The 24,163-nt window shown below is 39.9% G+C and overlaps 1 protein-coding gene across 1 annotated transcript in view; it reads right to left on the bottom strand.

Moving 5' to 3' along the window:
* Positions 1–1,232: 1,232 nt before the first annotated feature.
* Positions 1,233–24,163, bottom strand: part of LOC141992915 (vitellogenin-1-like) — a 43,662-nt gene continuing 20,731 nt past the window's right edge. Inside the window, exons 20-35 of the mRNA XM_074962255.1 lie at positions 19,939–20,083; positions 16,646–16,865; positions 15,765–15,940; positions 14,682–15,368; positions 14,548–14,595; positions 12,825–13,013; positions 11,435–11,641; positions 10,082–10,224; positions 9,858–9,996; positions 8,375–8,510; positions 7,347–7,533; positions 6,900–6,997; positions 6,073–6,167; positions 5,809–5,968; positions 4,382–4,543; positions 1,233–1,357 (exon numbers count right to left, since the gene is read on the bottom strand). Coding sequence (XP_074818356.1) covers positions 1,233–1,357; positions 4,382–4,543; positions 5,809–5,968; positions 6,073–6,167; positions 6,900–6,997; positions 7,347–7,533; positions 8,375–8,510; positions 9,858–9,996; positions 10,082–10,224; positions 11,435–11,641; positions 12,825–13,013; positions 14,548–14,595; positions 14,682–15,368; positions 15,765–15,940; positions 16,646–16,865; positions 19,939–20,083 — 2,917 coding nt within the window. The remainder of the gene's footprint in view (positions 1,358–4,381; positions 4,544–5,808; positions 5,969–6,072; positions 6,168–6,899; positions 6,998–7,346; positions 7,534–8,374; positions 8,511–9,857; positions 9,997–10,081; positions 10,225–11,434; positions 11,642–12,824; positions 13,014–14,547; positions 14,596–14,681; positions 15,369–15,764; positions 15,941–16,645; positions 16,866–19,938; positions 20,084–24,163) is intronic.

The raw sequence follows: 24,163 nt of genomic DNA, 5'->3' as shown, positions 1-24,163 counted from the left end.
CTGGGGCACATCCCTTAAATCAGAACTTTTTATAGGGAACCAGTTGTAAAGATTTTGGCAGCGCATCACTGCCCAGGCCCAATAGAGGAGCTGACAGTAGCTCAGCTTGCACTTTGTCATTTTAATGGGAGGAGGCGTGTAAGATGCTTCATCTACCCTTTTGCAGTGCAACTCTACCGAGGAACTAGCAAGTAACAGGGATTTGGCCTGAAGAAGAGGTTCGTCAAGGAAGAATAAGGAGCATCTTGTGAACACTGTATTACAAATAAAAATGTAGCAGGAGAACTGGTGTTATTGTTCCTACACTGAATGGAGTTGATGGGAAAACTGAGGATCAATATTAAATAGTTGTCTGAACAAATTTTTTCGTTACTACTACCACACGCCAGACAGAAGCTGACCCTTACTGTTGGACTTTATTTTAGATATGTAATGTATGGGTATTGTTGTTATTTGTATCATATTTTTCTGTCATTCTTTTGGTAATTTTACTCAGTGTTTTACTAATTGTTTTCTAAAGTTTTTCTAGGCATGAATTTCATGGATGTACAATAGAAAACGATCAACCAAAAAAGTTCCTTTTTATTCTGGTAGCCTTTGAACTAACATCACATCCTTTTAAATTCAGATCAAAATGGGGACTGTGTCACACACACTGGCTCTCTGGAAAGCTACTGTGGGAGCCTAGCAGTTCAAATCATTCTTTTGTACTGTATACTAAGGCTAATGCTTTTGTTGGGAGTGAAATTTTTTTTTCCAGAACAGTTCCGAAGCACTGGATTTTCCTTTATACTAGAAAACATAAATGAAAACAATTGTGTACTGTATCTTTAGTATGCTAAATTATAAAATCCTTTATACAATAGCATGTTAGAGATAGCCATAATCATGTTTGCCTCTCATCACCCAGTGAAAATACTTTTAAGAGAGGACCAGTGTAATTATATTCCAGATAAAAGGAACCAGAATATTATACTTGGCTTGATTGCTTTGTTGATAAGAAGCTGGGGCGGGGGGGGGGGAAGAGATCTGGATACTTATTTAATGAGCAACATATTTATTAAGCAGCGTGTATTGTACATAATGCTTTGACTTTGTACGTAATGCATTAAGCTTACCTATTTTTAAAGCATATTTTTTTTAATATTTTACTGCAGCTATTGCATTCCCTTTGCAGCTGTCCAACTATTCAATCATTTGGGAGAGTACATCTATAGCATATTGCTAAAGCATTAAGATGAACTACAATCGTCAGTGCAGGAACAGTCAGTGTCAGCATCCACAGATGCCACAATGTCCTCGGCTGCATATTTCCTGTCACTGCTCCTATGCCAGTCAGACAGGCTCACAGCAGAATCTGTCAGAAGAGCAAAGCCACATTAACTAACATCAAGCAAATTAACACTTGAAAACATTTCAAGGCAATATTATTTTGATGGCTGCCAACTCTTTCACCAGACAAAGAATATGGGTCCAATCCTGCCTTCACCATTAACATCTGACTGACCTATTGACTCGGAGCAGGATTTTCATCCGTGGTGTAATTACTATAATACTTCCCTAAAACAAAATGAATTGCGTTTCATGATGCACAAATATAGAAAGCAGGAGCTTGTAAAAGTGCTGGATGTGACCGCCCTTTAAATAAGAGCACTCTGTAGAAAAGCACATTAGCCATCTCTTTTCATATTATCACTGCCTGTGAGGCTGGAGTGGGTGGGTGGATATTTCATCTCTCTGTTTAAGTTCATTCTGAAAGATAAGCCCTTTGGAGAATTTTCAGAGGTTCATAAACTTCTAATTAAAGTTTTCCATATATTCTCAAAACTGGCAGAGCAATGTCAGTTTCAGTATTAACCTTACCAGGTTGCTTTATCAACAGCAGCTTTAATATATCATAAACCCCTACTGCTGAAATAATCGAAATGGAATAATATTCATCCTCCCAATAAATATTCTGAGCTGGTTGGAGGTTTAACATTGCATATGGAAGAATATTAGAACCCACATTTAGATTGTTTGCCTAAGTAGAATGTGCCAACCTTTCATAATTTTATCTCTAGTTTGTTTTCTCAGACATATAGGCAATATATTTACAACATGCTATATTATACCAAGAGAAAACCCAGAACTGTTTGTATGGGTTTTGGCTGTATCAGTCATTCATACTCAATGAATGAAATGTTAATGCACTATTTGGTGGAATTACACTTCTCTGACCAACTTGACACACAGGTTTTGTATAATAAACTATAAAACATATTATCCCAGCATGATGCTTGAGCTGTTTGTTATTAAAGATTTAATATTTTAAAGCTAGAAAATGAGAAACCCTAAAGCGTCTGGTTTTGATTTGCTTTTGCTTAGCTTTTTCTCATGCCTTGGTCTTCTAAATTTTTGCATACTAAGGGCCCAATCGTGCGACCCTTAGCCCCATAAGTAGTCCTTACTTCTGCAAACAGTCTCAGTGGCATCAATGGAACTGCGTACCTGAGTAACTACAATGCAAGTGAGTCAGAGGTTGTAGGATCTGGCCTATCCGGCAAACTTGCCTGAAGTATAAACTGCAGTATTTGGCCATAGATGTCTAGGGCAATAGGGGGAAATTTTCCCCTCAGTTCTGCACAGCAGTAACTTCCCTGATATTATGCTCACCCTACATGTGTGGGCCTCCCATTGCTGTCAGTGATGTGGGCTCCCACTTCGTGAGGAGCAGAGTATCAGGGCTGAGTTCTCCCTGTGTGGATCTGAGAGAAGAATTTTGCCCTCATATGTAGGAGTTCATTTTATGAACCTGCTTCTCCTGCTATTCATCTGGTTCATCAAACAAAAACAACAAAAAAAGGACATCTCTTAAAGAGTTCCACTGTAATGCTGTTGATTCCCAGCCTGAGGAAAAGCAATCATGTTACTGAAGAACACCAATGGCATCCTCTACCTTCTTCCTCCTCCTCAGGAAAATAATAATAATTAATAATATTAAAAAAACCCTTATTAAAAGAGCAAGAAGCAGAGGTGGTAGTGGGCTCTTTTGTCTGAGGTTCAATAAATGAACCAGAGAAACCTGCAGCCGCTGTGCAAGCATCAGTGACTACGATGACTGATTTGGCTGATTTTCTTCTTTTCATTTTGTGTGAGAATGAGACAAGTTTATTACAGTCTAGTATTCGGAAGCAGTGAGTGGCCTAGGGTGATGACACTTCACAGATATGGAACATGGACACAAAAGAAAATCTGTGAAACACGGATATGACAAGATTTTAGAGATAGCTTGGCACTGAGGGAGTCTTTTCTTTTCTTAAAAGGATTCATCTAGTCACATCACATGGTGCTGTCCGTATGCTATTAGCTCACTGTGTTACTTTTCTTATTGGTTGTGTGAGCTGGGATGCCGACTGAAGAGATATACCCAATGTTTTCGTGAACTGTTTCGGCACATTGGGTATTCTAATAATATGAGCAAAGCATGATGATCTTCAGGAACATTGTTTAAAATCAGTCAGAGAACACTATGTTCTTCTTCTGGTGTAAACTGAGTTCTATGGAGCTATGTCAGTTTACACCAGCTGAGGGGCTGGCCCAGAAGTTTATCATGAGGAACAGAGCTGTACTGTTGTAAATTGTGTTTACTTCTATGGTACATGTGAGTTGTGTGATCAATTCCTGTACATTTAAGGATTTGGAAGTAATGCACCAGAATAGAAGTAACTCTGTAGACATGAGGCCTGATTCTCCTCTCAAACTTGTGTGAATGCAGAGTATCTACTTTATAGACAACGGAGTTGCGTTAGTGTCAAGTTGATATAAGTGAAAACAGAATCAGGTCCATGCTTTTTAAAAATTTGATGTGTCTGAGAGTTAAATACCTTCAAAAACAAGCTGTTTTCTAAAATAATCTGGAGAACACTTTAGCAATATGTTTTTTGCTGATGCATTGCACATGGGCAGAGCATGGCAGCCTAATCACACTGTAGTCATGTCACATTACGTGACTGACTTTCAGTTTTTCACTCATCTTGGTCTACATGAAATAGCAGATTGCAATGTGACTAAAAGGACTTTTTGTTGCTTATCACAACTCAGTGAAACATCTGGGAGGCATGACACATTTTTATTGGTCACTGCTGACCCTTTTACCATGGCTAAGATTTTTTTCAGACAATACCATCCGCCAAATAATCCAATTGGCTTCTAGCTACCCATGATTGTAATTGCTTATGTAAAATATTAATGGGGTTAGGAAATAACAGCTCTGAAAGCCAGGTGGGCTAGTTGGGGGTCTGTGTGATGCTGTGCTATATCTTGACTAACTGATCTGACAGAGCTCCTCTGGTATGTGACAAAGAAAGTAAAACAAAACAAAACAAAAGAAAAATCCTACCTTTTGGGAAACAGGAGAAGCCAACTTTAACTGAGGTTTTCTCAGTTGGAGTACAGCCTCTCATACACTGCAGTATCCTGTCAACAGAGTAACATGTAGATTCCTTTCCATCAATAACAGGATGTCCCTTCAGTTTCACATAGCGGCGTTGCAGTTTACACCCTAAGAGGAAAAAGAAAAAGTAGTTAAACCCTAAGGAATACAGAGGCTCTAATCTTTCCTTACAATAAGAAAAGTCCATATTTTCTCCTCAGGTTTTAAGTACAACTCCCCAGTGACCCATTTTCACAGCAGTAAAGGTGGCAAGAGCAGGACCACAGTTAGTGGGGAAAACTGATTTTTGAAAAGGGAGTTGTGTTTAAAAACTGATGGCACAGTATGGCCCAAATGAAATCCTGTAGTCCACTCTTTTAGAAATAGCACCTCTTGAGCCTGAAAGCTATTAAGAATAGGTACTGCTGTAAGGTGTAAGAATAGGGACTGCTGAATTGCAGTGTAAGAATAGGTGTAAGAATAGGGACTGCTGAATTGCATTAGGAAAAATGGGAGTTGTTTGTGAGTAGATATGTTATGGCAGCGTTTAATGATGTCAAGACCAATTGTTGTATTGGATGATTTTTATAATGTTGCAATTATCAGCACTAAAAGGATAATTAACATTCACAGGATGCCATCTTGTTTCCTGACATGCTTATGGGTATGATCCAGCTGCCACTGAAATAAATGGAAAAAGCCCATTTGACTCTATTGAGACTCTTTACAGGACCAAAGTAAATGAAAAATACTGCACTGTTGGAGGGAGAGTAGTAGTATTATAAATACATGCAAGGAGACACACTTATACAGAAAGAGTATTTCCCATTGTGCATCCCCCCCTCACCCACCCTTTCTATCAAGATCCTCCGATGGGGTAAAATGGAATTGAAGTCAATGGTGCTATGACAGTTTACCCAGCTGAAGATCTGGCCCAATGTACTAAAATTCTCTTTGTGCTGTTTATAACATATATAGTTTGTTTGATTAAATTAAGTTTACAGAGAGCAAGCTGATTTAGTGCACACTCCTGCTCTGAAGCAAATCAGTGGTGAAACATCCACTGACTTCAGTGGGAGCAAGACTGGGTCTGATTTTGCCAGTCATAGAGTAAGGAACTACTTAATATGAGTAAATGTGGCAGAATCAAGCCTCTAATAGTAAACTGAATGTGAGAAACAGATGTCTTTCACTTGAATACAAAGTATTCAACGCTTCAGATTCATTGGGAGAGTTCTAAATAACGATTAGTTATATAAACAGAAAATGAATGATAACAATGGTCCTTTTTATTAACAGGTAAATGTTTCTTTTTTATTTTTTGTGTTTTTAGGGGGAAAATAAAATAAAAATGACATTTTCTCTAAGTAGAAATTGTGTTCAAATCTACTGACCTTCGGCGCAGGTTTCTTCTACCAATACCCATGAATGGACAAAAGCTGAGCAGCTGTGTGCCAGCCTATGATTGGGCATGAGTAGTTCATTTTGCTTTTGTCCATCATTATTTCCACAAATACCACAGGTCCTTCCTCTCATCCATGAAACGACAGTAACCTATAAACATAACACATTTTGCTGTCGATGCCGATGTGTTGGCCCATTACAGTGCCAAGGTGTAAAAGAGAAGAAAGCTAGTAATATAACAGATTCAAAAGTACCTTAAGTGTCGAGCCATCAAAAGTCACATTCGCCAGCCCTTGGTCTGGAGCTTCTACTACAACTGTTGTTTCATTTCTATAAATTTTAATGTTTTCTGTAAAAAGATACGACCGTTTATGATGTTCCTCTAATTTTGAAATGAAATGATCTAATCTCAGGGATAATGTAAATAATTATTAATTTACTATTTCCATCTGAATACATTTTTTGTGGAGAAGTAAGGTCAGAAATAAGAGTTTTTTCTTTTTATTTGCAAAATGCTTCTTCTCTAAATCTATATAGCTACCATTGACTTTTCTGTCTAGTCAACAGAGCTAGCCTGATTTACACCAGCTGAAGATCTGGTCCTAAATATCTAGCTTCCTCTATGATGTTCATCATCATGGCATTGCACCTACATATAAACAAGTACCAACATATTCAAGCAGCTTTGAATGCAAAATGCTTCACATTTCAGTGAGAAGATTAATCCTTATGCTTTACAGTGGCAAGCACACAATACAAATCAATATAATAATGGGCCGGATTCACTTATTAGTAAAATTAACGGTATGTCAGTTGAAGTCATGTATGTAAAACCAAAATAAGTCACAGGAGTATCAGGCCCACAGCTTTTCTTAGTATTGAATTATTTTTTACATCTAGAAGTCCTCAGTAAGCTTGTAAAATATTTTGGTCTAGATAATACTTAGTCCTGCCATGAGTGCAGGGGGCTAGACTAGATGACCTCTCGAGGACCCTTCCAATCCTACAATTCTATGATTCTATGTTCCTGTAAATATGTAATTTCTAAATAATTCCTGGAAAGGTGGGTAACACACTGTACCTCTTTTATTTTGATACACCTTGCTGCGTGTTAACACTGGTCCATCATTGTATGACACGAGGATAGAGGAAGACGCAGAAAGATAGAGTCTGATGCTTCTTGAAAGAAGAAAACAAACATGTTTAACTGTGGGAACATTGATGTAAATGACCAACACAGACACAGCCCCAACTTCAGCATCCAGATTTTGAATATGCCCCCAAAGTTCAACATCGGTTGGGCTTAGGGCTCTGGTTCAACACTTTCCTCGAAATGAGAAGCGCAAGGAGGTAGCTGTGTGGGGGCTGTTGATAAGCATTACCTGAGAAATTGAAGAGAGAGGCTGGAAGGCAGAAGAGGATTGCTGGTATTATGATTTAAAAAGTACCCAGCATTTTCCCCAATGCAATAAAATTTAAACGAACTGCCTAAAATTCTATACAGCGACTCAAGAATTATTACACTTACGATGAACTAATATTGATGTACACCTCCCTGGAGGAAGAGCGGGGATCGACTTTTCTCGTCACGATGATGAATTTGGGGTGAGCAGTGCAGTCTTGAGCTACCACAAGGTTGCAGTCTTTACTGAATGAACATCTGTACTTCACTTTGTCAAATGTTTTGAAGTTCTCTTCCTTCACTTCACATGTGGCTGAAAAATAACAATAAAAATAAATGGCAGATGCAACTGTGCTGTGGAGATTGTCAGGGAGATTTTGAAAGCTGCCCAAGAGGTCTGAATGGCCAGTTCCCATTAAAATCAATGGGAATTGGACAGCCAAAACTCCTTGGCAGCGTTCAAAATCTCAGCCTAAGTATACATACTTAAGAAAGGCATGGCAGCAACATAAAATGATCAATCTATGTGGAATTATACTACTGTGTATCCATCACTTATTTTGATAAGCAGCTGAAAACAAACCATCTAGTGATAGTCTAATTTTAAAGACACTGTTACTATCACATTCCTGAGAAGCTAAAAGCTGAACCCATGACAAAAACTAGTAGCATCTCTCCAAATTTTGCCACTGTTTGTAATAAGTATCATTAGAATTAGACAGACCCAGTCCTACTAAAAATCATGAAATCCCCCTTCTAAGGAAAATAAATAGGATTGGAAAACTCATGTCCCTGCCCTATATCCACTATGTCATCCCTCTTGTGGTGGGTATGACAGACTCTTGGAAGGGACAAAGAACAGGGCTTACAGTGCTTGTAGCCACTCGGGATGTGTGAAACCCATGCATTCCTAAGCATGTATACAGACCTGAACTCCCTACGTCCCTCTTCCAACAACTGCTGAGAAGGCATCACCTATGGTTGGGGTAAGTGTAAAGGTAAGGGTTGCCAAGTTTCCCCAGAAGAACACTGCTGGGAAAGACAAAGCCCAAAGCTGACGGGAGACAGAGTCACTGGAGGGGCCAAGTGTTAACTACTACAAATAATCATTGCTCATTTATCAGATACTAGACCAGAACTGAAGTAACATTTACATTGATCTTCTTTAGCTATCAGTGAAGATATTTCTGGAAGGAAATTCCAAGCAGTCACTTCTTGAGCCTGAGAAGCTGGTGCTGGGCTCACAGGCAAAGCAAATGGAAGTGGGAAACCCTCATAGTAAAGGGTTAGCTGAAAAAGAAGTAATGAAAATGCTTTAGGATATGTTTAGTCATACAATTTGGTCAATCATACAGAAAAAAAGACCCCCCCTTGTTAAAAATTCCCTAAATATGTATTTGTATAACTGGAGTTATTACAGTCTTCCCAGGACACTGTAGGCACCCAAACCTAACATATACATTTTTATAAGCTCATTATCTATTATTTTATTATCATTTGTACATTTTCTTGAGAGATTATCTTTGAACAATCATTTAAAGACATAGGGAATTAAGATGCACAGGTGATGTTTATGGTATTGTTAAGTGTCTTCCTTAAAACGAAAAACCAAACCAAAGAAACCATGACACCACAGGGTGACTGAGTAATAAGTTCCCTGTGCCTTATGCTGTCCCACTGCAACTAGGTACAGCAGACTAAAGAGCATGCGCTAGCTGCCAGTCTTAGAGAATGAAAGCTGGTTTGATGTGATTTTGGTTGAGCTCACATACCATAGTGAAAGACAAATTAAATATACATAGATAAACAGGTTATACACCACTCCCTCCTTATCACATATGAAAAACCCCTGGAAAATTGAAGTACAAGGGTAGGTTAAGGACACACTTACTTCCTTTATGGAAAGCCAAGCTGTTATTAATTTAAGCCAGACTCACTAGGGGACATTTTTCATAAAGATGCACAGGGATTTAGTGGACAAAGACCAATTAATCAGTTGGAGTCTGCAGACTACATCTGTGCAGGCTGCTGTGAAAACATAGCCCTTCTTGTTTGTTCAGAGGAGTGCTTCATTTGGGAATTCCAAGGTTTGATCCTGCAAATCCGTGAGTAATGGACTGCAAGAAGCCCTGGGCTGTGGGACTCCAGCACCAGGCAGCATATAGGTGCAAGTAAGGTTAAGCATTAGCCATAGTCTTCCTCAATGTATCCTTTGTAAGTCACATACCCCATACTCCTGAGAGCCCAGGATAAAAACAAGCAAAGTGTGTGGGCAGGATGGGCATATCTGAGGAGATATCAACTTAAGTGCCACCCTCTGCATAGAAATGAAGGATTTGGCTAAAGTCTTCCCCTTTGGGCATTACTCTGCAGGCCGGAGTGAGTTGGTTCTGTGCAGTTGGTGTCTCTTTCATTATGAAAGCATCAGGTTCCCAAGGACTTCCGGTCATGCTGATCACTTTTTTTATCTTGTGCTTTATGGCACACTACAGGATCAAGCCCTGTGTAATCAGGCTCTACGGTAGCTTGTGTAGGAGGGAAGGGTCTGCATTTTTCCTTTCTCAGAATTAGCTTAGATGTATTACAAGTAGAAAGTATATTTGGAAAAACAAACAAACAAACAAAAGTCCCACATACCCCAGGAGCCTTTATGACTGTATTAATTGTCCGTGGTGAAGTTGCAACTGCTCTTAATACAACCTCCCGAGAAGGATTTTTCTGATACACTTCTGAGAAGCCCATCACGAGTGCTATTCCAGGAACAAATTCCATAGCTCTAGAGATAAACAAGATGTGACATACTCAGAACTTTCATAACACCAACCAAAGTAACAAGAACAACACAACAAATAACTGCATACGTTATAGCTGTCCTCCTTATCCAGGATGGAAGTTTTGTCCAAGCCATCTTCACCTGTATGGCTGGATTCCTTGAAATTTGGCCTGTGGAAGCTCTTGCTTCAATTTTGTAGTCCCGGCATTCCTTGCCCCACCTGAACCTGGCCTTTATGAGGAACAGAAAAAGTCATTAGAATTTTGGAAATGAAATCATATCACAAAAACATCTGTCATCATATCAAAATACATGATCTTTTTATGCAACTTCAGTGAAGTCTTCAATGCTCCTAACTCATTCACTAAAATATACTTGTGGAGGAGTTTTGGCTACATCTGGAGGAATATGGGGGTGAACGGTAAGTGTGGTAGGCAAGGCTGAATGTTCCCATTTTGAACGTTCGGAATCTTGCACTGAAACATGACCTATAATTCTGCAGTGTGACATTTTGCTGAGATTCATTACATTTTGCAAATTCATAATCAATCTGTATAGTTAAAAAAGACATGGTGTATTCTTCTAGAAATTTCACTTTTACAAAAAAGTCTGGTTCTGCAAAGATAAACAATTTTCACTACTGACAATTCTGATGAAACTTTGAAACTGCAGCCACAAAATGCAGAAGTCTGGAGATCACTATACATGTACATAGCTCTGCAAATGAAGGCTTCCATGACTGGGGCATGTGGGCATTGCTGTACAGAGAGGCTTGAAAATAGAAATTGCAAACACAGTGCCCTAATTCCAATGCTTTCAGGCATCAACTCACCACCCAACATCACTTCAGCACCAATCTTATATGGAAAGAAGGAAACAAAATGTCCTTGAAGTGGCAAGGTGGATGAGGTAAAATTTTGTATTGGACCAATTTCTGGTGTAAAAGACAAGCTTCTGAGCCACACAGAGCTTTTCTTCAACTCTGAGAAAGGTACTCTGAGCAGCATAGCCAAAGGCAAGATGGAACACCTTGTCTCTCTAATATCCTTGGACCAACATGACAGCTATGCATCATACAATACTTGAAGTGGCAGTCATCTGAAATGCACGTATAAAGAAAGGAATGAGCCAGATCCTCAGCTGGTGTAAATTGGTACTTGAGCTGATCAAACATTTTCAGATTTTCAAAATTTAGCTACAAATATTTTGCAAACAAATTTTGAAAATTTTCACAAATTTATTTTCCTGTTTTTCAGAAGGCTTATAAAGGGAGGTTGACTTTTTTTCAAAAATTCAAAATTTTAATGAAAAATATTTGTGAAAAATGCCAGGAAAATTTGTTTTCCTTGTTTGACCATCTCTAATCAGCATACCCATCTGGTTATTTGATACCCTCAGGCCTTTTAAAGCTCTGACTTGGTTGAGCCAGTTCTATCTTTACCTGTGCTTTGAGAGGCAATACTACAGAATCAGCACATGCTTTCCAGTTAGTTTCAGCAAGCTGAACCACAACCAGTTGCATATCGACTTTGGCAGCAGCAGAGTTAATATATGCTGTGGCTTGGTAACCTTGATTTTTGTTGTCACTCCTAACTGCCCGAGCCACAATGGTGAGTCCAGGTGGAAGTACGTCTCCCAGGAAATTGGGCTGAAAAACAAAACAAAAGTGGCAATGCTTAACTGCACATGTATAGTCAATGGTGAACGTTGGATTCATTTTGTACTGCACCGATAGCAGTACAGCAGTACAGAGCCTGGGCTGGTTGAGAATGAACATAGTTCCCGATTCTTATGGTTAATTCAGGGTAATTTTGGTGGGTTATTCTCCTTTTTTATCTCAGTAGAATAAAGAATTTTAAAAGATGCAGTTGTCTTGACACAAGATCCACGGCTCACTTAAGACATATCAATGGACTTATTAAGATTTTGTGTATTATTTTTAATATTTAATAGATTTCTAGAACACTTATTGGATATTATTACCACAGCAATATATTCATTCAGAAGCAACTCCTCTGAGACATAATGAGAGTTGTGAGTTCCTTATTAATTGCAGTATTCACACAATATTATGAATCCTTTGGATATTTCACTATGTAGTTGGGCCAGGCTGGTATGCTATTATTAAGATACATTTACTTGGAATGGATTCAGAATACCACACTACGGATAGTGAATGTTAGTGAGCTAACCAGTGCTTAAGGAAATATTTGTATCTCCCTAAAAGTAATGGATCCGTTTTACGAGCACATGGCCAGATTTTGTCTCTGTTACACTGGACGTACACTGATGACTTCCGTGGCTCTACTTCGGACAGCAAGCATTGCAAGACTAGGATTTAACATTTAAATGTACAGGTGGGTTTTTTCATAGTTCTCACTGAATATATAAATTATATAGGACACATGCCTAAGTTGTGTTTTTCAGTAGAGCTGGTTGAAAATTTTCTGTCAAAACACTTTTTGACGGAAAATACCCTATCAATGACATGGCAATTTTCCCCACAAATTTCAATTTTGGAGTTTCCATTAAAAAATTGAAAATCTTTCCATTTCTAGCCACCCAAAAATGAAACTTTTATTTGAACGTTTTTGACTCCTGAAGACTCCAAATAAAAATAATTATTGAAACATTTAATCAAGAAAGGAACTTTTAACATCGTTGGTCACAATTTTTCATAGGAAAGAAATCATTTCTGGTTTCAAAAAAGATCTCCCTGTCGGGCATTTTCTGGGGAGTTAATCACTCATTGGGGTTAATGGCTGGAGGCAGAGGCAAGGTCAACAACTCCTCTTACGTGGTCTAGATCCTAGGCAAAGAGAAAATTTCACCTCGTGTGCAAAGCTATAATTGCTGCTGCTGCTGCTGCTGCTGCTGCTGCTGCTGTTTCTGCTGCTGCTGTCTCTGGAGCTGCTGCTGCTGCTGCTGCTCCTGCTGCCTGACGGAGGGGAAGATGGAGATGAAGATGAAGCTGATGATGATGATGATGATGAGCTGCTTGACGACACCTGACCTGGAGTCTGGAAAAGAGAAATAGGTAAAAGACGGTGGGACACGTATCTGGTCAAATCCAGCTCTTATCCTGAAAACTCCATCTCCTAACTGGAAGCTCTTGCGGCACTAATCAGCTACTACGTCACACGGAGGCACCGAAGCCATGTAACGGATCATTATAAAACTAGAGCCGGTTAAAAGCATTTTATTTGTACAAATAAGAGCAGGATTTTTTCATTACAAATTTCACAGAACAATTTTCCTATTTTGTGACCAACCCTAATAACAAGAAGTTTACAGGAAGAGTCCATAAAGCTGTCACATTATCCCCCTTGTTTCAGGGCCTCCTTAGAACTCACCTCGGCTGTGATGCACACAGAATCTGCCTTCTGGTAATGTCTAGGCAGGTGGCAAGCTCTTATTACGGCTGCTGATTGTCTAAGAATTCTGCACATAGCTAGTCCGTGCTAAAATATCGTATTATTTTGTTATCCCTAGTTGTAGGGATAATTCTTCAGTGGTCACATTAGTAAAATGACATACCATATATTGTTTTTCCTTTCCTTATTTTGAGTGCATGTCTCTCCTACACATCTCTCTATTTATAAAGATCCTCTTCTAGACTATCTTTCTCCTCACTGTGTAGAAACAACATGCACCAAAGTGCCTCCTTCTTTTGTATGTTCCTTGTAAGGGTATCCAGGATGAGGATAAATAAGAAAGGGCTCAATGCTGATTCCTGATGCACTCCCACCTTTACCGATAGTTCTTCTCTTTCACCACTATGAAGTTCTGGCTGTTGACATCGCACCTACATATATGGCTTGAACAAGCTGCTCACAAAGTTCTGCATCATTTTCTCCCTCATACACCTCCAGGTGACTTTCCTGGGAACTTGGGCAAAGATCAATGAACACTATGTGAATATTTTCCCTCTTCTCTCTGAATTTTTCTCACTCGCTGCGTCAGTGCAAAATCAGCATCTATTGTCAATCTTCCTCTCAAGATAATACTATTCAACAAAAATGATTAGGGGGCTGGAGCACATGACTTATGAGGAGAGGCTGAGGGAACTGGGATTGTTTAGTCTGCGGAAGAGAAGAATGAGGCGGGATTTGATAGCTGCTTTCAACTACCTGAAAGGGGGTTCCAAAGAGGATGGCTCTAGACTGTTCTCAGTGGTAGCAGATGACAAGGATAAGGACAAGGAGTGATGGTCTCAAGTTGCAGTGGGGGAGGTTTAGGTTGGATATTAGGAAAAACTTTTTCATTAGGAGGGTGGTGAAGCACCGGAATGCGTTACCTAGGGAGGTGGTGGCATCTCCTTCTTTAGAGGTTTTCAAGGTCAGGCTTGACAAAGCCCTGGCTGGGATGATTTAGTTGGGGATCGGTCCTGCTTTGAGCGGGGGGTTGGACTAGATGACCTCCTGAGGTCCCTTCCAACCCTGATATTCGATGATTCTATGATTCCTGGCACGGAGCCATATGGGTTTGCTCTAATATCTGCTTCACTTCTCAGTGTAATGATCATTAAAGAGAACACTTAAATATTGGACCTACCGAATGGGACTTGAAGACGAGTCGGTACATTTCTGGAACGTGCTTTTCCTGCAAAATTCCAAAACAAATTATTGCCGGCAATGATACAACAACCGCCACGCCACAGTCACCTGTGATACATTAAAAATGGTTACCCAGTCTGCAGATGAGTCATAGCTGCTGCGACTGGCGTATTTAGACTTCGCATGTTTCTTCTCCTCTTTTGGATACGACTCCTTGGAACGCTTCTTGGCATCATAGCGAGTTTTATCAGCACTTTCGCTGCTGCTGCTGCTGCTGCTGCTGGGTCTGCCGAAGGTGGCTTCGCTGCTGCTGCTGCTGCTAGGGCTGCTCTGCTGTGTGCGTGCAGCCTTGGAATGTTTCTTCTCAGGAAAGCCTCTCTCTTTGTCAGCACTGGTAGCGCCTTCAGTGGGTGGTTTCTTAGCGTGTGTCTTCGCTGTGTGTCTTCCTCCAATAGCTTTGCTGCTGCTGCTGCTGCTGCTGCTGCTGCTGCTGCTGCTTTTCCCAAATGGAGATAACTTCTTCCCTTTGGTTTTAGAACGCCCTTTGCTGCGGGGCCCTTCCTGCTCATATCCTTGATGCCACTTCTGCTGTTTCTTGCTTGATGGGCCCGATGAAGAGTCAAAGGAAGCTGCATCCTTCTTCTTCAGATTTATCTTTGTGGCCTTAGGCTGAGCATCACTGCTGGACTGGCTGCTGGATGAGCTGGAGCTACTGTTGCTGCTGGAGCTGCTGGAGCTGGAGCTGCTGGAGCTGGAGCTGCTGGAGCTGCTGGAGCTGGATGACGATTTTCTGTCTTTTCGGATTCGGAGTGATTTTCCCTAGTCGAAGACATGAGCAGAGAAAGACAATTATTATTCTGTTCGCTGGCGGAAGTTTTTAAGTAAAATGCTCTGCTGAGAGAAAGAAGTCTTTCTGCTGTCCTCCACAAAGCAAGGTCGAGTCCCCAGATAGAGACTTCATCTCTGTTTATAATATATTTTAGTGATGTCCACACGGGATGGTGCTCTAAACCAACACATTTAGATGAGAATGTGTAGAAGGTATGGTGGATAGAATTACGCATGACTGAAGTTAATACGGTATGATGTTATTTCCTACACTATCTAAAGTACTAAGTTTGCCTTGTTATTGTCACTTTATTTGCTATTAAGAGTTTACCAAGTATGTGTATATTGTCCCCTGCAAGTCTAGAAGTGTATATATTATATAAGTACCTGGGTCTGGACTGTGGGATCGTCAAGGATTTTCTTCATTTTTTGAATTGCCTCTTTGCCGGAAGCTAGTTCAGTTTCTGGGTCTTCAAATGTTACCAAACGCACCATTTTTGCAGCAGCCTGAGCACCTGCTTGAATTGTTACTTGTATTTTCTCAATTGATGACTCTGTATGGACTGACATGACATGGCAATTATTATCACTGTTACTGGTTATTGTTATTAATAGAAGGAGAGGATTACAATAGCCCAGAATGTGCCAATTTCGGCTTTTATATTGTATGTGGGAGATAAAGCAACATTTTTTGCAGTTATATTTGCATTTGGTGAAAATGGCTATTTTTGGTATTTAGTGACTTTGATAGTGTGTCATGCAAATTGAACTTACATACATTTTTCAGTGTTGAGCATGACACTAGATTCATTTCAAGTAAATAAAAAATTGCAGATAATCCAGTCAGCACATCCAGATCACTGGAATAAATTGCTTTTTTGACCAGAGTTTATTGGCGGTGCCTTACTTGGCAACAGCTGTGATAAGAGAATTACACATTTGTTGCCATATGGGTCTTGACAAATTAACATGAATTTCTGTGTTTATATATTAATTAATTAGATATTGAGCTTGCCGCTGGACATTTAAAGGATTGTCCAGAGTTCATGCCACTAGCCTGGGACTTGGGAAATCTTTGTTCAATATCTTCCTCTGCTTCAGATTTCATGTATGACCATGGGCTAGTCATTTAGTCTCTCTGGGGTGTTGTGATGATAAATATATTAAATATTGTAAGGTGCTGAGATACTAAGGTAATAGGGGTCACGAAAGTGCCTCAGATAGAAAGACAAATATTTATTAGTTTCTCTCAAGACAATAGTATTTACCTGGTTTGCAGGTAAGTTTAAAAGCATTCTCCCCAACCAGATAATAGAGAGGAGCCTTTCTGATAAATGCAGCATTCACACTTTTTATTTCTGCACAAAATTCAACTCCAAATGTACTTGCATTGAAGCACATGGAACGAACAGATGATACTTTCTTTTGGGATGATTGTCCAGCTGAATAGATGCTTCCTGTTGAAATGATTTCTGAAGACAGTCTACCCTATTGTGTAATAAACACATGTCAATGTTAGATTCTCTGATGCTGATAATAAAAAATATAATCAAATTGTTAAATCTCCTGTTTTAAGAATAGATTCCTGTATGTTTTATAAGGTGATTAATTGATTTGCTTGAGATTCTGGTGGTCTCATATGGAATGACGCTGTTGTCAGCTGGTCAAATTGGCCATGTCATATCATGGTCAAGTAGGCCATGTCATCTCATGTTTAGGGTATCTAGTTAGAATAGAAGGGTTTAAGACCGGAAAACGGAGTTCCACCTAATTGTGCTAATTATTTTATTTTGCTTTGTTTGCTCAGTGAGTCAAGCTGTGTTCACTGAATCCCAGTATCTCGGTAACCCTATAATGACTGTAGAAATGCTAGACAAAAAGAAATGTATAGTATGGAATTCTGTCCCACCATAAACATTGAGCCAAATTGTGGAGCCCTTACTCAAGTCAATGGAGCTTTTGCCTTCATAAGGGCCTAGTAAGGACTACAAGTTTCATCAGCTAAGAAAGCCACAAAGATCTCCTAAATGGCCAAAGTGGATGCTTCCCCTAAGCATTCCATATATGGCAATCAATGGTTCCAAAGGACCCACTGAATTACAGTTAAGAGGTTGGAACTAAATCTGTGCAATGAGATTTATGGTTTCCCTAAGCAATGAAACTAACACCTAAAGAGAGAGAACCATGAGTTTCCACCAGCCAGGTACATAGTGCCTCTTTAAATGTAGTAAAAGGGTTACAATCAATTTTACTTTTTCAGAAATGAGTAAATACTTCACATTTTTGTGGACTGCCTGACAAGATTCCTCAGTTGTCAGAGGCATACTCTAAAAATAGAGCTTTTAATGGTAACTCTTTCTTTTGTAGGTAAATTCCGACTATGCTGCAAATTGTTCAAGTTAGGGTCATCATTTAGTTACTGTTCATTTAGCGGCAGTTCAACAGTCAGGGCCAGATTCTGTGCTGCAGCTCTCCACAGACTCAGCAGAGAGGCACAGACTAGGAGGATTCAACTTGTTTTAGTGCCACAGGGGCTGCTTTATCTAATATACTCCTGGGGGAATTCTGCGCCACTGCGTGCATGCATAACTAATGAGTCATGCATATTTTTAATTTTTTGTGCATAAAAAAGCTTCTGCAGTTCTGCCGTTTGTCCACCAGAGAGCGCTGTGGCGATAGAACACAACAGTAACTCCCAGAAGAAAATAACTTCTGCAGTTCTGCCTTTTTCCCACCAGAGTGCGCTGTGGCGATAGAACACAGCAGCAGCTCCCAGCCAGCTAGGGAAGAGAAAGAGCCTGCAGAGCCTTCTTCACAGAGGGCCAAGTCAGGAGACAGGGGCTATGAGGAGACAGACAGCGTGGGCACTGGTGGGGTTAGACAGGGGATCATAAGGGCTAGTGGGGAAGGATAGACTGGGGCGGGGGCTGAATGGGAATGGAGGCACATGGCCACAGAGGAAAGGGAGGTGCAGAGCCACATGGTGATGGGGGAGGGGGTGCAGAGCTACATAGGGACATAGGGTGTCTGAGTGGGGGCACAGAGACACATGGGGACGGGATTGGGGTGAAGAGCCACGTGGAGATGGGGAGAGTGGGTGTCTGAGTGGAGGTAGGGGGACACATGTGCCTGAATGAATGGGAGAGGTTAGGGGTCAACCAGGATGTGTATGGGGGAAGATCCCTAACAGTCCCTCTCCCCTCCCCCCCCAAAAAACCCCTGTTCCATACTTTTCCCACCCATACCCAACAACCCTCTAAGTTCACACCCAGGCTCCTTCTCAGCAATTATTTCCCTCTCACTCAGATCCTCCGTTACCCCTGACTCCTTCCAGCCTTTGCACTGCTTCTGAGGGGTGCAGGAAATATGGTTCTGTATTGTAGTTTAAATGAATTAATACTCAGAGTAATAATACAGACGCTCCCCAGGTTATGAAAGAGCCGACTTACGCAAATTTGCACTTACAGAAAAAGCTCCATAAGCCAGAAATAGGATTTTCAAGTCACGGAAATGTTTGCATAACGTATGGGTGTACGTTTCTGACTTATGCAAAATTCGAGTTACACAAGGCTTTCCAGAACGGAATGATTGCGTAAGCTGGGGATTGTCTGTATGTCTAGTAAGTAATCTCTTTGTCAAAAAACATTTTCTGAATCTTTTTTTTTTGTCTGTTATAGACATACTTGCTAAAGGTATTTTGAAATAAATGACCAAAAATAATTGAAACTGGTGTGATTATATTGTGTTATTTTGACAAATAAAATATGCAGAATTTTAAAATATCTGGTGCAGAATTTTTTATTTTTTGGTGCAGAATCCCCCCAGAAGCTTATAGCAGCCTCCCTATGATTGCCTATAGGCTTTTTCACAGCAAAGCACTATGGCCACTCTCCTTTGGAACCCCATCCCACCCAGGAACCAATTGCCAACATACCCCTCTGGCAGAGGCTGTGAGGGGTTCAGTACAGTGCTGTGTACACCATCCCGTGTTGCTCTTACACTGGAGAAATTCTCCATAGGGCCATTGTGTCTCCTATACGTTACTAGAGCATCATGAAGACTCTGGAATAGGAAGCCCTTACTGAAAACTGTGTCCCCAAAATGGAATTATATTCAGTCATTTGACTTGTCACAAAAACAGACATTCATCCTGAATCAGAAATGCCCCATTTCTCAACATCATATTTCATTTCTACCTGTTGAATAATCCAGCCATCGCCTTGTGGAACATTTTGTAACCCCCCTGTTAATTTACAGGAAGGCTACATGAGAGTTATAATGCATTTAAAGGGTTGTGGGCCTTTCCCATAGGAAATGCTAAAATTAATTATTCAACACAATGTTATAGTTTCTAAAAACAATTATTTTAGCCTGACACTGTGATTAAATTCCAGATTTCTTTACTATTGGGTTATTTTTGCCTCAAGGTTGTACTTGACTCATTTTGAAAAAAATAACACCAGTCAGAAACCATTAATACAAAATTCACTTCTGGATAAAGGAGATAATCTTACACTGATCAAAAAAACAAAAGGAGTGTTCAAAATCCAATATGTGTTACCCTTATTTTATCACTCTCGCCTGATGTAGAACCTGAATCGAAGGACAGCTTCATTATGTCAGGCACTGCCTCAGGTAGAAGAACCGGCGTCATCTTAGTGGCAGCTAAGTCTTCAAGATTTCGTGTAACAGCATATGTCTTAGACCTGAAGAATAAACATGAAGGGGAATGTTGTATCAATAAGCACTTCTGAGGAAAAAATCTGAATTATATCTTGTGGCATGTACTTAGCAACAAACATCCTACCTTGCAAATTACTTCACAGATATTTACAGCAGTCATCCTGCTAGTGAGATTGTCAAGCTCTATAAAGGCTGCAGAGAAATGTAGACCAACATTTTCAAAGTTGGGTGCAAAAGTTTAGGCCCCTCTGTTCATACTTAGGCTCTTAAATATGTGGCTTGATTTTCAGAGGTGCTGCACACCTGCCTGCACCAATCATTGAAAGCAGTGGGATCTGTGCATGTAAGCACATTGGAAAATGGGGCCACTTAGTCTGGTGCCTAGCTATGGATTTAATTGCTTAGCTTTTGGCTCCCATGTTTGGAAATTATGGTCTTCTTTTTAATTTTCAAAATTTTACATAGCCTAGAAAAGACACACTTGGGATGCTTGTTTCTAAATGGTTACTTCATTCTCTCTTTTTTATCATTAAAAATAATAAACACCAGGGAAAGTATGCCATGAAATGTAAATTCTTGTGTGACATATATTAAAAATGCCGTTGAAGAGAGGCGCCGAGAATCACCTGAATAAGACATCCGCAACTTGCTGCAACTGCATTATTGCTAGAATCACTGCTTTCCCCAGATCATCAGAACTTTATTTACATAGTAATATTCGGTACAGAGGATCCTAAGATGTGGTCTATGGACTGCTGGTGGTCCACGGGCACTTGGATCTGGTACTAGTAACGTGGGATAAGATTCTGTATTGCACCTTTCAGAGGCTCAGAATGAGAGGGGGGCTGAGGTGGCTTTAAGCCACCTTTGTGCCTTCCCAATCCTGGGCTGCTCCATGACCGGGAGAATCCTCCCCCACCCAGATGTGGGGCTTTTAAAGTCTCTTTACACCTCTCCAGCCCTTTTACTTGGTGTAAGGGGGCTCACACAGAGATGAGGATCTTACCTCTGGTGCTTGATCTTTATTTCTAGCTGTTTAATAGCATTAAAATACAACTAAAAATACCTTATGCATGCTCCTAACGTTTCTTTTTCATGTCAGCAATAGCTGTAGCTACCACAGGGTTGTTATGGGATTGTGAATGAGAGGAGGTGGCCTGCCTGACTGCGAATGGAGAGATGGCCTATGAGATGATCTCTATTATAATGAGGTCCACACTGTGTGAAAGTCTGAGAGCTCTCAATCTCCCCTATTTGAAAGGTGAATTTGTATTCATTTGATGGTGCTCTCTTCCTCTTGAAGACTCTTGCCATGCTGCGTGCACTGTAAAGCACACAATTGCACTTCATGTGGAACACCTCAATAAAACATGTGTCACCCAGGGGGGCTTTGTTTGCTTTTCCTGCTCTTCAGTTTTAGATAAGGACATGACAGCAATGCTCCATGCCGAGAGTGAGTAGAACCTTGAAGAGTGGAATCTGAAGTGAAATATTCTTCCTAACAAGCGGAGTGGATAAAAGAAAATACAAATCAACATGCAATTCAGATGGCTCATCTGGATAAGGGGGACAAAAGAAAAAGCAAGTGGCTTTTATTTCAGTCCCATTCAATAATTTAAATGACCACTGAACAGCAGGCTGGGTCTCCAGGCACAACGCTCTCCTATTCCTTTTTTTTTTTTTAAGTATTATTTTTTTATGCCAATAGTCTACTCCTGCCACCTAATGAAAGCGGTGGATCAATTCCTCCCTGTTGTGCTCAGAGAGCTGACAATGCAGCTGCATCAGAAGTGACACGTGTCAATGTCTGCAGAATCACACAGCACAGTAAAAACAGGCTGCAAGAGCCAGCTCTGGCTCTTTAACAAGAAAAAAACCAGTTACAAAGAGGGCCTACAGCTAGGGTATGAAAGAATCTGTTCTCTGTGATCCCCACACAAGGGAGAAAATAAAAGGGAGATTTTCCAATATATGTATTAATGTATTCTTGGATAAAAGAAGAAGCTGTTCATTTATCTGTGATATAATAGCAGCCAAATTCAATGTGTGTGTGTGGGGGGGGGGAGGGCGGGGGCGCAATTCTGTTGAAGTGGGCCCGTTTATGTCAGCAGCGAGTGTTGGCCTAAGTACTTAGCATAGGGGGAAAAAAAGAGCTATATATGAATATGTTTCATTATTAAAAAAAAGTCTTTATTAATTTTAAAACAAGGTTATGACACTACCTATAAGAACTACATAAATGACATGCAAGTAACAAACCTATGGCCAAATTCTGATCTAATATGCACCAGTGAAAAGCCGAAGTACCTCAGTTGAAATCCACAGAATTACTCCTCATTAATACCAGGAAAAATGAATTCAGAATCTGGCACAAGAATGTTACAAAAATAAAGTCTTGAACAGGTATGGCACTTCCCTCCCACACGCGCACACCACATCTCCCGAGCAATGTCCTGCACCACACATTGGCATACTTGTGTGCTCCTTTCTAGGAGAGTGAAATTATCCCATGTCACATAAAATTCTGCAATTCTGTCATTAATCTTATTTATAAGAGGCTCCTGTGAAGCAATGTCTGCCAGGCCAACATACAATTTTTTAAAAACTGGGACACAGCATTATTCAAGTGAATGTATATATTTCAATAGCTTGTCATTATGAATATGAGATACATTTTCAAAGTGTGTAGTGCATTCTCTGGCATCTCTCCATATATATACTTTAAGCACAAGGCTCTGATTTCCCCCAAAGCTTATTTACATTTCTTCCTGTAAATGTTACAGGAAAAAATATGTTTTTAAGTGGCCATCTGCTGGCAAGCTGAATATAATACCAATAAATATGCAAAGCCCAATAAGTGTGTGAAAAAGGTTTAAAAAATACCTAGGATTTGTATTATTTCTCAAATTCAGTTTAATTTTGATTGGATTGGATTGAAGCAATGCTTTTTATTTTTCATGTAGTATTATTAATGGGTAGTTGTGATATGTGTTGAAAATTTGAGTCCTAAATTTACCATCTTGTCTTGGGGCTTCAGTGTCTTTATCATCAACACTTTAAACCAATTCTTCAGAAGTCAGTGATTTCTCATCTGGGTTTTTATTTGCTGCTGGAGTCTCATGCATCTCACAATTCTCACAGATACAGTGTACCAGCCTTGATAATATTGAACCAGATTTTCCTCACAGTTACATCCACACGGAAGTCTGGTTGCTCTCAAAGCATGGGTGCCAGGAGATAGTAATGCTAGCTTCCCCATGCAGCCAATTATCTTGTCACTATCTGTAATGTCACAGTAAGGTCTCAGTGCAGGTTGGTTGGACTAAGTGACCTTTTAAGGTCTCTTTCAGCCCTGTGTTTCTATGATTCCTAGTTAGCTCACTACTGTGAAGTCCATAAAGGCTGAGTCAAAGTGCCATATTGTAAAATATAGTTTAATTATGAAGGCCGCTCAAAAATGGCTCTAAAGAGCAAACGCTTCCAACTTCTCAGCTTCCCCTTTAGAACCATTCCCAGTGGTTTCTTTAACAGAGGCTACAAAGCTAACTAGGTAAACAGTGTCAGAACATTTCCAAAATATTGAATCCAATAGATTTCTTATAACTTGACAGGAAGCACTGAATTATTCAAAATATCGTGCAAAACAAATACATATTAAATTAAGGTTTCCTGCTAATTCTCCATATATTGGCTCAATATTTATCCTCTTACCTTTAAGATTTTACTTGTTTCAGAAGTACCTTGATTACATGGTTCAATGTTCTGTTCTCTAATCATTCCCCTTATGTGCACATTGTTTCATTCTGAGTGCATATGCCATTACTCACTTGTTTTGTAGCATAGTTTTGAAATGCTTTTATAAGCACAAGAAAAACTGATGGTGGTAAAACTTTCCTCATCTTTGCTAGAGTCTATACCATTAATTTAAATGTTTGATTAGGCATTATCTAATTATTTCTATCTAAGATTATTTCAGGTGACATATAAATTACTGTGCTGTGATACTTAGAGGTGAGCAAGGGGAAGTGGTTTGAATAGGAATTCTAATCCCACAGTCCTAATGCTGGCTCACTTTCTAACCTGGCTCACATTTCTGTGTCTCA

This window comes from Natator depressus, chromosome 8, assembly GCF_965152275.1.
Source record: "Natator depressus isolate rNatDep1 chromosome 8, rNatDep2.hap1, whole genome shotgun sequence".
NCBI lineage: Eukaryota > Metazoa > Chordata > Testudines > Cheloniidae > Natator > Natator depressus.
The sequence above is the reverse complement of the archived record's forward strand: the minus strand, read 5'-3'. Positions and strand labels throughout refer to the sequence as shown.